Source organism: Poecilia latipinna, unplaced genomic scaffold (assembly GCF_001443285.1).
Source record: "Poecilia latipinna isolate Pla-1442-1.1 unplaced genomic scaffold, P_latipinna-1.0 Scaffold760, whole genome shotgun sequence".
Classification (NCBI taxonomy): Eukaryota; Metazoa; Chordata; class Actinopteri; order Cyprinodontiformes; family Poeciliidae; genus Poecilia; species Poecilia latipinna.
This window is the reverse complement of record NW_015113376.1, coordinates 117247-129985: the sequence shown is the minus strand read 5'-3', so window position 1 is coordinate 129985 and position 12739 is coordinate 117247. Positions and strand designations below refer to the sequence as shown.

The window sequence follows — 12739 nt, the reverse complement described above, 5'->3', positions numbered from 1 at the left end:
TGCAGAAAGCAGTTTCTAGATGCTACATATAAATATACAACTTTTACACTTGCACTTGAAAATGGCTGCAGACATGTAGCATCTAGAAGCTGCTTTCTGCATTCTAGTTGGTTGTGCAGAAGGCTCCACTTCTGCTTTTCTAACATGTATGGTAGTGTGCATGTACAGCCATTTTCACATACGAGTGTAAATGTTGAGTTAGGGGGCGTGGCCAGCAGCAATTTATTTGGATTTAAAGTGATAAAGACCCAAGAACATCTCAAAATGGGCAGAATTGACTAAAATCACATCATCTAAGAATAATTTCATGCAAAAAATATGATAAACAAGTTTTGTATCCCATAGATCCTATGTTAAGATGTTCAAGGAGGTATAACAGGTCAGCTTTAACACAGCAAGGTTTGATTAATATCTTTTTGCCCTTAGTAATGAAAGCTGAAACCATTGCATAAAAACTACCGTCTGATATAAAATTCAGTTTGACGATCTGAGACATGTACGTTTGACAAAAAGCCAAAATAGTGTAAGCAGTTTAACGCAGCTTGTAGAAATACGATGTGTGACAGTTGAGTGAAAGAAAAGTTTTCTTAAGGCTATTTGAAGGCTATTTAAACATAAAACTGTTTTTTCTTTGTGAAATATTAAGCAGTGAGTGCGTCAGCGTGACTCACACACAGTGTGCATCAGCATGCAGTGGGAGATGAATACAGCATGTCAATAGTCGGTGGGCGGGGAGGTTAAGAGGGTCCTTTTAAAGCGCAGAGACGGCTCGACTCTCAAGTTAAAGGATTTACAGACGGTCAGGATAACAATGCATTGTTATTCTCTTTGTTCTCAGTGGGTGTAGCATCAGAGACGCACCACCACCCACCTTCTGAAACAGAGGTGAAGTCGACCAAAAATCTGTTCTGTGAGCTCCAACCAGTTGGCTGGTTATGGTTTTCACACGTTTCTTCTATTCAGAGAATCTGTGTTAATTCATTCGGCCTAACAGATGTGGAGTCGAAGCTTTAAGAGGAATTTTATGAGTTTTTTTCCTCAGGAGATAAATGCCAAATTAGTGCAAAAAAAACAAAACAAAAAAAAAACATCAATCAATTAGATTATTATCAAAAAGCTCATTTATTCCAGTAACTCCATCACTAAGTAAAACATAAATTGTTTAAACACAGATTAATAATTTCATGTCTTTATTACAGTTAGTTATGATCCACTGGGGGCGCGGCTAAATAAAAAGTTACACTCATCATAAAAATTACTTCTAATAGTGAAGCACAACATTTACACAGCATTTAGCAGAAGCTAATGCTGAAGCACGAACTTCAATTCAAATTATATCTGCCTTTAAAGACTACAACCCTCGAGTACCAAAGTCATTTTGACTTCATAATGTACATGTATTCATGTTGATATCATGTTTTCTACTGTCCCTGTTTTATTTTATTCCTGTATGTTTCTTTTTTGAAATGAAGTTATTGGATGGAATGATGGGGAGAGAACATGAGGAGAGGAAATGGAACTGCTGCATTAGCATTCTTCACTCCCTTCACAATAAGAGCATAAATATGAATATCTAATTTCTTAAAGAGTTTTTAACAGCTGATAACCAAAACATCAATGCAAAAATGTTGACGTTTATTCAACTGACAGTTTGCAAAACAGCCAAATAAATTAGCACTTTATGTTTTCAAAGTTAGCATAAGTGCTAAAGAGCTAAATGAAAAATTAGCTCTGTTAATTCACTTTAGTTAATTAGCTGAATTTATGATTTTGTGCTTAAAGCTAATGAATTATAATATTACCTAAGGAAAAAATTTTTTTAATACAGATAAGTGGGCTTAATGTATGTTTAAGACCTGCTTAAAAATTATTTTCAAAATTTTAATCTGACAAAATGAGCCTCACCAGAAAGCATTTTCTAATTTATTGAATATGACTGTGAAAATCTTATAGCTTTGCTTGGGGCCATGTATATCTAAAAATATCTAATATAAATAAATATATCAGATTTGCAAGGAAGTACATGTACTTTAGCACAGATATCACATATCCAAAGCATTATCTGCAAGCAGTTCACCCCCGGTACGATGTAACTTATTATGAATACACAGATTTATACCTGTCTGGCAGAAGACTCCAGTGTAAGCCGACAGGCTGCAGTCGCAGTGGAAGCCAGTGGCTCTCTCCACACAGCGGCCCTGGTTCTGGCACAGCGAGCCGTAGCTGCTGCAGTGACCCGGGCAGCCGGGCCGAACGCCGGGCGTCATCTCTGCCCTCTCCTCCAGGTCCAGAGTAACACCGTTCAGCTGCAGAGCGCGGATGCAGCCTCTGAAACCCCTCTGCCTGGACGCCGTGCCTCCTGCAAACAAAAAATAATCAGAAAATAAAACTACAGGTTGTTGAAATTAAAGATACAGCAGACCAACGTCTACACTCATATGTTTCTGTGGAATTCAACTCAAAATTATTTGCGGTAAATTCGCCTATTCGTAGATTTTTTTCATAAGTTGCGTTTCCATCAACAAGATAATTGCACAATTTAATATTTCGAAAAAAATTTTGCTTAAGGGAATGTTGACAAAAATTTTCGTGCTACGATGAGGTGGTTTTTTGGCCTTATCAAAATTGGCTTATTTTGCAAAACTGCAATGGAAACACCTGAGTCACATGACAACCATATGTTGCCGCTGGCGCAAACCACAAAGAAGTCAACAGGAAGTAGTAGGAGGATGATGTTGTGGCACGGTTTTTAATAATTTATCACGTGTACAAACTTATTAAATGATTTTAATTTCATTTCTTATTTATTGAAAACGCAGCAATTGCGAAGTTCCACAACAATAGTGGAATACTGACAAATTTCACACAAATTGTGGAAAAGAAACACAGCTACAAAGTATAAAGTTGAACTACTTAGACGGAAAGATGCAAGTGGCTAGTGTTTGCAAAGCAGCCAATCCAGAAGCTGCATTTGTTTCCTTGCAGCTGATTGGCTGTATGATTAAAAACAGAGATAAAGAAAACTGTAAGGAAAATCCCCCAAACATTAAGAGACTTTCAGTAAGCCTAAAAGAAAGTCTTATAAGCAAAATAAGACGGTAATGGTTGAAGAGTTTTGCACAGTACTGCATGTTATCCAAGTGAATAAAATAAAAATGTGCCCTTGCTTTTATTTGAGCACATTCAAAGAAGCATCAAACCTTCACAGATTCGTCAATAAATGCAAAAAGAAGCAGATTTTGTCTCTGCTTTGTTTGCAAAAGCAACTCAAAAAGTTTAATTTTGCTCAGAGAAAAACTTTTGCAGCTGAAAATATAGCAATCAGAAAAGTGAGGAAGTTTTCCTTTTCATTCAGACGAGTTTCTGTTGTTGTCGTTGTTCAAACATGGCAACCTTTCAAAGCAGAGATCAGGAGCTGAAGCTTTTATTGTCCTCGAAGTACAAACTCATGAAGCAGCTGTTTGCTCCCTGAGTTTCAACATGACAGCTTCTTATTTTCACACCAATAAATCACAGAGAGACTCTCCCCCAGTCTGCGCTCTGATATTACTTATAAATTATTAAAGCAGCAAAGCTACAGACAGAAAACCCCCTTCAACGTCTCGTCTGACAAAACACAATGAAAGCAGTTGTCCTGTATTAGAAAATGACCAGCATTAATGCATGGAAGGATAAATCGTTGAGACTCTGATCCTCTTTAATGTGCACCGATCAGGCTTCTTATGCAAATATCAACACAATTTAATCACTGTCAGAATCACAGCTACCGTTATCCAGCTTTCTGCATAATTATTCAGATGATTAAGCTGCAAATTCACCTGTTCACTCTCACTGTTCCCAGAAGAGCAACTAACACAGTTTCTAACACCTGCAAGAAAATTCATATTTACAGATTTAATGAAGAATTTCTTTCAGTTCTAGTGTTCAACATACCAGTGTATAAAATAAATAACAATCTGGCTTTAAAGGGTTTTAAATTAATTTACATTTTTCATCTAGATGTTTAAAAATAATGTTTTTATGGTCTTGCTGAAACAACACAATGCAATGACATCAGTAGGTTCAATACAAATATGCACAAAACTTTTTTGATATTCTGCTAATGTTGGAAAAAAGAAAAACAATTTCGAAATTGCAATGTTGCCATTAAACAAATGTAATTTAAATCACACGTGAATACGTTCATCCATGCAGTAATTAATTAAAAATCAACCTTCGAGTGACAAACTAAATTTTTGATGAACTGTGCGATGGTTTGAGACCCCTAGTGGAGGAGGCCGGTTACTACAAATTAACGTTTTGCTGTTGATGCAAAAATAAAGTTTTCTGTTGGACTTTGGTGAAATACAAAAAATCATTCTGGCACAAAAACTTCTCATCAAAATGTGATTTCTTTTCCCCTGTAATTGGCATGTGGCCATTACATTTTCAGTATGTAGCTCTTAAAAGTATACTTCATTTTTATTTGTTAAAATCATCATTATTTAGCATCATATTTAACAGCAGATACTAAAGGATGATTGACAACGCTAAGACACTCCTCCTTGCTCTGATTGGTTGTTTTTGACGCTTCTGCAGACGACAATAGCAGCTCAGGGAAAAGAAGGAGGAGACACATTTTTTTCACAGATTATCTGTCTCATATTATTGTAAAAGTTAAAGATTATAAGAATTATAAGAAAGATTCTCTTGTAAAAGTTAAGGACTTTTACAAGAGAATCTTTCTTATAATTCCAATTGGCACAATTTTATAGTCAATGGAGACACAGCTAGACAAATTTAATTACACATAAGTGGTTTGAATGGCTGCAAATAAACCAACCTTTCAATTTTTAAAGGGAAAGTTTTATGTTTTATGTATTTTTGTTATCTTTACATCATGTATTTTCCTCATCAAAAACATAGCAGGAGTTTTGTCTTGATTCTTTCATGCATGTTTTATGAATCTTTTAATCTTTTGTGGCAACCATTCAATATGACCAAACATTTATTTCCACAAAGAATGAAGAAACAATGTTGTGAAGAGTAAAAGCTTCTTAAAGAGACAGATACCCAATTTCTAAGTGCTAAATTGCAAAGTCAAATTTCTTTTAAATTATGTTTCGTATGTATTTCTACAACAATTGAAGATAATATTGTTACAAAATGGCACTTAGTGGTTGGAAAATATGTAATAGCGTCCCTTTATGCCTCATAGCCTCCTGGCTACCAGGAAAAAAAATATTGTCCAATCACCATTTTTTTAATCCCACATTCTTTGTAAGGTAATTAGAATATTTATGTACTTACTTTGTCTCTTCCCATAAAATGTGTTATTACTGTTGAATGCCATTTTTATGAATTAGAAAAAGGTACGTGCAAAAGTCCCGCCCCTTCACATGTGGTATCATTGAAAAGCCCTAAATGTCCTCTCTAGATACCAAAAGGAATTAATTCAGTAGAATGCAGGGGGTGGGAGATATTCAAGTTTAGAAATGTCCTCTACAGAGGACAAAAATGAACTACTGGTAGTCATATATGTTTTACCTAATGTAGAAATTAAAAAGGAAGATTTAATAAACAAGTCCTCTGATATACATTACTATATTTATATATCTATACATATAGTAATGTATAGATATACATTACTATATTTATATATCTATACATATAGTAATGTATAGATATACATTACTATATGACTTTTTCAGCTTTTTGGACCATAAAACATCAACCTGAGGCTCATTTATTTGCATATACAGGTGGATTTCTACATTAAGACGACGTTTCTGGTGCATCAGTAGGAAAAGTGGGGGAATGACAGAAATCTTTATACTATTTTAGATATTTTTTCTGTGAAAATTAAAGGATAGGACATGGCTGGCTAACTGCCTTGGAGTGTCTTTTCATTAAAATGGTTTATTTTAGATTTCATCAAGAAAAACTGAGATATAAAAAATCATTGAAAATCAACCCTGAGGCTGAACATATCAGATGTCTGCAGATGATTGTAGTTAGCATCAGATCAGAGCCGCAGCAGTGCTTTTGTTGAACGTGTGCAATTTCATCAATAACCGCATACCTTTTAATGCAGCTGCTCGTATTTCATACAACAATCCACTCGAGGAAACTGCAGGGCTTTGAAGCCTCAGAAACTCTTCACTTGACCTTGTTATGTTGTTCAAGAACCAAGAAATATCTCATCTCATTTTCTGTCAGTAAAAAACCTTTTAGCAGAGCCGAGAGGATAAACGTGTGATTAAATGTAGCGCCAACGATCTCAGTCAGTCTGCACACATTAGCGGACGATCAAACCAAATATCTGTTAGTAAAATTAAAATGACAGCGACAATAGTGAATATGCAGCTGAAAGAAGGAGTTTAAGGCCAAGAAGCATTGTGGGAATAAAGCAAAGCAGAGAGAGGAGTGAAGGAAATACAGATAAAACGTCTGTGAGTGATCAAAGCTGCAGTTCTCGACAGAGATAACTGCGTCTGCAGTGGGAGCACATTTGTTATTATGAAGGATGAAATTAAAGTTGGTAGATATAAATAACCAGCTGATTAATAACACTGTGCACCAATCTGAGGGCTGAATAACATAAATAAAAGATTAAAAACAATAGTTATCTTTGAAAATGTTGCTTATTTTTATGCAGTTTTTGATTAAAATGTGATTCATTGCATTTTAATTAATTACAGACTCTGAAAATGACTTGATTGAAAATTTTAATCAAGTCCCACCATAAAAACATAGTTTGTAAAAATATTTTACACAGAACTCATCAAGTGGAACAGATTTAGCTTAAGCTGGTCCAAAATCTGTAAAAACAAAATCTCATATTAAGCACCTTTACCTGTAAATTTAATAATCAGTTAATGCAAAACTTTGTCAAATAATCTACAAGTGACGAAGCGTTCTCAAAATGAATGCTAAGTTACTGCATTTTAGCCAACAATTATTAGTTTATTTGCATTTTTAATATACTTCTAATTTTGTATAAAAATGCTTAAGTGATTAAATAAAAATCCTGCAAATTGTGCCAATTTTTTATTCGATTCGATTAACTGTCAGATTCCCAGAATTTGATGCTGTTTAGTCTTTTTTAAAAAGCATAAACTCTATAAAACATTTAAAACACCAAATCAAAGCTGGAGGATTGCTTGGAAAGCTTTACAGTGGAAAGAACGCTGAGCTCATTTCTTATTGCGGCAGATTTTAGCACCAATCAGAAGCAGCGGTGGGACGTTGGTTATGAATCCATGCAAGGCAATAACACGGCTTATTAATCAAAACAATAGACTACAGCGCCATGTAAAGCAGAGGAGGATTATGGCCTATAAATACAGCTGATGAATAAACACAAGAAGACACAGCATCTTATAACTCAAACAATGGAACAGTTTGCAGTCTTGTAAATACAACTCATGTACTGAAATATCTTTAAATGACAGCATTAAGGAGGCCGAACTTAAATAACCCAGCATTTAGTTTTACATAATTCATGTCAGTGGGGAGGAACAGCCTGCAGATTAATTAGCTGCACAGAGAGAAATGCCTGTTCTCCCAGGAACGGCTTGTTTAGCAGGACAGTTAATTCAATGTGAGTCTTTTTTTTGGTAAAACAGAAACTAAGTTGTTTTAGAAAAGAAGGAGATTTTGGAGATTTTGCAGTTCGTGTCTTTGGAAACATTTAGTGAAGCCGCACAACGTGCAACTTATGTTTAAATTTTTTGGGGCGGATTTGCTCAGAACAGGAAAAGTTCAGTGCTCTTCATTTAATGAAAACAATAAAAGTACTTAAGAGAACCAACCCTTACAATATGGACTGAAATTTGTAGTTGCAAAATGACAAAATGAGAAAAAAAAAATCAAGGGGAGAGAATATTTTAGCAAAGCACTCCATATCCAGGGCCTCCATATGTCTTCATGTTCATCTGGACTCAACTTCCCAGCATTCCCAGTCTGGTCTTAACCACTGCTAATGAAGGAACTGTAAAACATTATGCAATGTTCTTCTCACAAGCAAAACAGAAGGGATTTTCAGGCACTTACCCAAATTTTAAGAACTGAATTAAGAGTTTGGCTTTCAGTAAAGTTCAGACCATTTTACTAAACTTTATTATTAGCCTGTACTAATTTTAAATAATCTTGTTTCCACAGATGAGAATTCAATCAACTCAAATGTTTATAAGTGGAGGATTGAACAACTTTTGGTGAAGTAGGAATGTAATAAAATGAAACCCAAACAGTCTCATGTTAGCCCAGCTATGGTACTTAGAATAACATAAGGAGGAATGATTAGGGTTAACTTCAGTGTGGTAGCCTCCAGCAGTAAGTTAATAATTTAATTGCACCGTCTGCTTATTTACAACACTGATGCTAATTTCTTCTGGTTTCAGTAAATTTTTTTCAGGTTCCATCTCTTTGTAAGTGTGTGCAGGGTTAACGGATCTGCGGACCCTTACATCTGCTAACCCAGTAAAAGAAAAACAGAAAGACTAAGAATAAAATCAAAATATACATATTTAAAATGCACATATTTTTACTTTTTTATAATATACTATATGGTAAAAACCAAATATTGTCATCAGAAGTACTTTTTCTTTCCACCAACTGTAAATATTGAAGTTAAATTTTTAAAAAAATATTTTAAAAAGCACAGCATAGAGCAGCAAAACCAGCTGATCAAAGGTGCTGGAGTTCCACTTGGGTTGCTAGGTAACGGACAAAACTCTGCTGGGGTTGCTAGGTAACGGGTCGAACTTCGCTGGGGTGAAGGGCAGTTTCTGCTGATTTGTGACTTAATGTTAACTTATCATTTAATGTTTTTGGCAACAGTAACTTATTGCCAAAAACTAGGTGGGTGTTTTCTTGCGAAGCTTAGGCTGGTTTTAGAAGCAGTAGAGACTCAAATGGAAGTACAAAACATGGAAAACGTGAATTTTTCATAATGGAACCCCTTTAAAATAAAGCCAGTGATTAACTACAAAAACTTTCTGCATCTGAGTAACCAAAGTGACCTTATATTTACAACAAACATTTGAAAATGTGGTAAAACCAGTGGGAATGCTTAGGATGAACTGCCATGAAGGTGATCTGTTCTACAATGGATTTTTTCATAAAGTGACTCCCGCTGTTAACATGTATGTGAAATTAGAGATTTACTGTTGGGAAAAACAGGCTAAACGCTTTCAGCAGATGTAGTGAACCTCAAATTTCCTGGAGACCACAGAAGATATTGTGTGAGAAAATAAACAGTAGATTGGATTTATATCCAGGAAGCGTTCAGTGGAGAGATATGAGACGGTGAAAAGCTCGAGAGAATTAAAGGATAAAGAGATAAAAGCCACAATCGCTGCAGCTGAGGAAGAGAAATGAGGGGAAAAACGAGCCGTCCTCACCTAGAAAGAGCTGGCTGTTGAGCTGCAGGTGGATGTGTCCGTCAGCTGGAGCCTCCTGGGTGGCGACTGGAAGGTCGTCCAGACGGAGCGACGCCTCCTTCACGTTCCGCTCGGCTCGGACGCGATGCCACCGGTCGTCGTTGAGCGGGTAACTCGACTCAACGCTAACCTCCAGTGGGCCGTTTCCAACATCGAAGGAGAAGACAACCTGAGTGGAGGCTGAAATGATAAGGAAAAAAGAAATGTTAAAGCTGAAGAAGCAAAGAAGCAGAGGCTCAAGAACTGAACCCAGTGGAATCCCGCATTAAAGCTGCAGTACGTAACTTTTATAAGGAATATGTGTTTTACAGTGACACTAAAAGTTTAAATTTAACAAATCTAGGAAATTCAGATCTAATTCCTTCAGATTTATCAGCAGCAGAGACATAAAATACATTTATTCTAATATTCTTTGCTGTAATAGAACTGAATGATTGAAATCAGGTAATTTTGTTATATAAATGTATTCCAGTACGTTCTACTGTCATCCTGACCTCCAAAAGTAAAACTATTAGATGGAATCCAACAATACATGAAACAGAACAGAAAGTGAAGTGAGAGTAACAGAAGGAACTAGCAGAGACTGAATGAACCAGAGGGCAATTTATCCTGAGGAGAGATGATTAATGGACCGAGATAGAGTGAGAGCAGCTGAGTGATTAACTGAGAACAGAGACAGGGAATCTAAAAGGAAAGAAAGGCAGAAGACTAGCAGGGACAAATAATACGGCTGGTCAGGAGGTGCCGCCAAAAGCAACAGATAAAAAGGTTCACATAATGAGCTAAAAAAGAAAAACAATAATGAAACATGGCCCAATGTTTTCCTCTTGTGAATCATTTCTAAGAGCCGAACAGTTGGCAGTACTGCTGCCTGGCAGTAAGAAAGTCCTGGGACTGAATCTTTCTGCATGGAGTTTGAATGTTTCATGGTTGTGGTTATCTCTGTTCTCTTGCATATTTTCCTACCAGAGTTTCTTCTTCCACTCAACTTTCTATGAATTCGATACAACTTTTTCACATAGAGACACTAAATTTTAAGCGACAATCATCAAAATTACAAGAAATAACGGCTTGGATTATTTAGTCTATGTGAAAAGAAAGGTATCCATCTTCCATTTCAGCTGAGATCTACAGAAAGATTATTTGACCACATGGGATTTATTTAGGGCGTTTTCTGAAGTGGACTACAGAATAGGGAATTCTGGGTAAATACAACCAAAAAAACACGGAAATCTAATGCTAGCGGCAGAAAAGGTTCATTGTCTTTTAGCAAAGACAAAATCTGACGTTTCAGATTTTTGTTTGCATTTTGAGAAGTGTGTTGCTTCCTTCAGCGCCCCTATAGGCAAGGAGGGGAACAGCTTTTTCAATGCAGTCCTGTGAGAAAGAGAACAGCAGCAGCTGAAAATGTAACAAATGTTGCAAATTTTGTCTCCAAATCTACTGGACTATCTATCAGGTATGAGAACAGCCTAGAATAACCTCAATAAAAAGAGCCCAAATAAAGTCCAGGTCTCTTAATTCGTCTCATTCAGGGAATTTCAGATCAAAAAACATTTCCTTCCCTGCAGGATTTTTCCAACCACACTGCATTCTCTGGGTGTGAGCAGATTAAAGCTTCCAGGTTTTACTGGCACATCATCCTAATCTGCATCAAATCCCCGTCCTCGGGCTCCCGCCGCACTCACAGCTCAGCTCGATGCGGATGAAGTCTTTGATGCCCAGGTTTTCCAGGAACACCCCGAAGGAAGCAGTGGTCTTAAAGAAGAAGGAGACGTCTGCGCTCAGCTCTCCGTGGAAGGTGGGGAAGTGGAGGTACGACGTCTCCTGGTCGAAAAACGCCGCGTTCCAGAAGTTTTCTGTGAAACAGGAATTTGACTGTCACACAACAACCAACAGAGCAGCCGTGTCTGACAAAATGGCTCAGGCTTACTTTGATAATTATTCAGATTTTATTACAGCTGGAAACATGAAGGTTCATGTTCTGGCCTGAACCTTCAGAGCCACATAAAGGCAGTTACAAAGTCGGCTTTCTATCACCTGAAGAACATCTCCAGGATTAAAGGACTTATGTCTCAGCGAGATCTAGAGAAACTCATCCATGTGTTTATCTTTAGTCGCATTGATTACTGTCACAGCGTCTTCACAGGTCTGACTAAAAAACCAATCAGATCCAGACGCTGCTGCTGAGTTCTGACTAAAACCAGGAAGTTAGAGCACATCACCCAGTTCTACAGTCCTTCACTGGCTCCATGTAGCTCAGAGAATAGACTTTAAAATGCTGTTGTTAGTCTATAAATCACTGAACGGTTTAGCACCACATTAAAGATCTGCTGTTGTTGTATCAACTTTCCAGACCCCTCAGGTTCTGGTTCTGGTCTGCATCCCCAGAACCAGACCCAAACAAGGAGAAGCAGCATTCAGCTTCTATGTACCACAAATCTGGAAAAAACTTCCAGAAAACAGCAAAACAGCTGAAACACTGAGTTCCTTTAGAACAACACTAAAAACTGACCTGTTTAGAGTTGCTTTTGATTAATAATAAAAGAAACATATTTTAAGACTTTGATGATGACACTTATCAAACTGTAATGTTTTTCTAAATTGTTGGTTTTATGGTGTTTTATATGACTCTGTATCTTTGTCCTGACAATTAATTACTCCCCCAGTAAATTTATCAGAAGGAACATTAAACTTAAATGGGATGCCAAAAAGCTGTAATACCTTTATAGATGAATGAAACCAGTGATGGACTTACTGTCGCCATGGCACTGCAGCGATCCCACCCTGTAAGCAGCTTCTGAACCGGGCCTCTGAACGTCACCGAGCACCAGCGATCGGACCGGCAGGCTCTCCTTATGGGAAATAAAACCCGCATCTTCGCTCCTTTGAGAGGAAGAGGAGAAAAAGATCCGATAGGAGGAGATAAACTGACACGGTACAGATGAAAGGAAACACTGTAAGCAGAGTTTTTGTATTTTTTTTGTTCCACAGTAAAATTAAAGCACTCTTCTTGCTTTTTTTAGGTAAGTTTTCCAGCAATACTTTGGAGATAAAAACAATACAAACAAACAAAAAAAGGAGTTTCAATTCATGATTATATGATATTATTTATTAATTGCTGTTATTAGTAATGTCTTGTCATAGTATTCTACATTGTATAGCAGGCACAAATAAACTAAAATAGACCAAAATTTAATGTTTAGAAATCTCTTTCACTTTATGCACCTTGTCTGGTTGAAGAACAAAACAGTTACTTCACAAAAAAAAGCTCCAATTTAAATAGCCTTGTTCAATGTAAAAAAATAGATGCCAAT

General features: G+C 36.6%; 1 protein-coding gene across 2 annotated transcripts in view; it reads right to left on the bottom strand.

The window, feature by feature from the left end:
- LOC106955691 (contactin-associated protein-like 4) overlaps positions 1 to 12739 on the bottom strand; it is a 107131-nt gene that overhangs the window by 14909 nt on the left and 79483 nt on the right. For both annotated transcript variants that reach the window (XM_015046006.1, XM_015046005.1), the window contains exons 15-18: positions 12181 to 12308; positions 11111 to 11281; positions 9384 to 9602; positions 2120 to 2359 (exon numbers count right to left, since the gene is read on the bottom strand). In XM_015046006.1, coding sequence (XP_014901492.1) covers positions 2120 to 2359; positions 9384 to 9602; positions 11111 to 11281; positions 12181 to 12308 — 758 coding nt within the window. The remainder of the gene's footprint in view (positions 1 to 2119; positions 2360 to 9383; positions 9603 to 11110; positions 11282 to 12180; positions 12309 to 12739) is intronic.